This window comes from Cariama cristata, unplaced genomic scaffold (assembly GCF_000690535.1).
Source record: "Cariama cristata isolate BGI_N322 unplaced genomic scaffold, ASM69053v1 scaffold21404, whole genome shotgun sequence".
Lineage (NCBI taxonomy): Eukaryota > Metazoa > Chordata > Aves > Cariamiformes > Cariamidae > Cariama > Cariama cristata.
The window spans coordinates 4,842-6,704 of NW_009612592.1; the positions used below are offsets into that span (position 1 = coordinate 4,842).

Sequence of the window (1,863 nt, forward strand, 5' to 3'; positions counted from 1 at the left end):
AGTGCTTGTCCAGCCGGTACATCAGGGTCATGTCAGAAACAGGGTGCACAGCAAGAGCTGCTTGGAACTCCTCTTCTTCTTCCTTCTCCGGCTCAGTATTTTTGGCTAATTCATAGGTGTGATAATGCTGGCCCTGAAGTGGACAAGAGCCAAAAGACTGGCATGGAACTGGAGTTCACAGAGAAGCCTTCCCTCGCCCCAGACATGCATTTGCTCTTCTCTGTGGCTGCCCCCCCGCCCCCCATACTACATGCCCGTTTACCTTGGTACCAGTGTGCCCTTTATCTGACCTCCAAAGACTTGTGGATCAGCATCTGCTAGTAGGCTGAAAATTAATTACTGCATGTGCTCTCAACCCCAACATCTCAGCTTTGATTATGGGCCTCTCCCCAAAGCTGCCACACCACACAGCCCTTTCTTCCTCTAACTCACAGCAGAGGCTCACACAAAAGCCCCTTTGCTATGCACCAGGGAACTAGTCAGCACATAGGTTCTGTCAGGCTTAGCTAACACAAAACCCTGAGGAGGGAGGTAGTACCTGGAGCTGAGAAACACAAGTGATGCCAAGGAAATCGATGATACAACGTCCCAGCCACTCATCTGGCCGCACACTAAGGATCTCATTGCGACAGCTGTCCAGGTGTGGATGGAGCTTAAGCAGCAGGCTGCGGGAGATCAGGTAGCCAAAGCCACCATGACAGTAGCGGGCCTGCTCATCTCCCCCAATAAACTCCTCCGCTCGTCCCAGGTAGACATCTTGGTTAATACTTAGGTGTGTCACCAGAGCCTTGACCTGTTCAGCCTGGGTGTAGGTGTCATCCTGCATGATGTAGAACCAGTCATAGTCAGAACCAAAATGCTGATGGATATAGTGCATGGTCTCATACATGAGCCAAATGGGACGCTCATCCCCATGGGCCACCAGCACCATGCCATGAGGCACCTTGGCACTGCGCAACCCTGTAAAGTACAGCAGACGTGGGAAGTGATGGGCTACTGTCTTGTTCACTGCCACTGCCAGTGTGTTCAGGGTAGCCTTGGAGGTCAGCACAGCCACAAACAGTCTCTCATGGAATCCCAATTCTGTCTGGATGTAGCGAGTTCTGTAAAGGAAGGACATACCTATATGCCAAACAGCCGGATGACAAAAATCAAAGGACTATTGTAACTTGGGGTAAGTCTTTATCTGCTGGAGTCTACCTATGGTGAAACAGTTAAGCCTAGAAGTAGAGCTTTAAGAGAAGACTCACTAGTAAAAATCATGTTTTATAAAAACATTTGCTTCCTTCAAGGATACTACAATCTCACACCATTTATCCAAGCTAGGAAACTGTGCTAGTTTAAGTAAAAAAAAAGAAAAATCCAGAGCTAACCACTTGCAAGTTACATACGTTATTATTAATTGCTCAAAATTCTCCTAATGAATACACTGGTTAAAAAAGCTTTGAAGAACAATTTAACATGTTCTACTAGACACGAGTAATAAAAGAAGAAATAGTCTCAATCTTCTTGGGAATTTTTGTTGCCTTTTTATTTTTTAAATTAACTTCTTAGACACTTGTCTTGCACCCCTTTAAGGTAACAATCTTAGCCAGTGCCTTACTGCATCATGCTCCCACTACATAACATATGTCAAATAGCATATTCCACCTTGAACCTGTTAACTCACTGGAAGATTTAGAACCCCAAGTACCATCTCTATAATTATTTTCCTTGAGGGAAAGCCTGGCCAAAAGAACAGATTTTACCTGAGCACTTTTTTGTAAGGCTTGTTGGGGTCTCTGTAATATGGAACAATCCTAGGCCTGAAGTCCTCGTGGCCCAGGCCCGGCCTTCCATCCGCTGCCTCCGGAAGCGCTCCGC

General features: G+C 46.4%; 1 protein-coding gene across 2 annotated transcripts in view; it reads right to left on the reverse strand.

Annotated features, from left to right (window-relative positions):
* Positions 1 to 1,846, reverse strand: part of CHPF2 (chondroitin polymerizing factor 2) — a 3,674-nt gene extending 1,828 nt beyond the window's left edge. Inside the window, exons 1-3 of one of the 2 annotated variants that reach the window (XM_009698713.1) lie at positions 1,749 to 1,846; positions 539 to 1,103; positions 1 to 133 (exon numbers count right to left, since the gene is read on the reverse strand). The exon at positions 1 to 133 is cut by the window's left edge and continues 77 nt beyond it. In XM_009698713.1, the coding sequence (XP_009697015.1) occupies positions 1 to 133; positions 539 to 931 (526 nt within the window). In that variant the 5' untranslated portion in view covers positions 932 to 1,103; positions 1,749 to 1,846. Of the gene's footprint in view, positions 134 to 538; positions 1,121 to 1,748 lie in introns of those variants that run through there. The other variant, XM_009698712.1, reaches the window with a different exon arrangement.
* Positions 1,847 to 1,863: the final 17 nt, after the last annotated feature.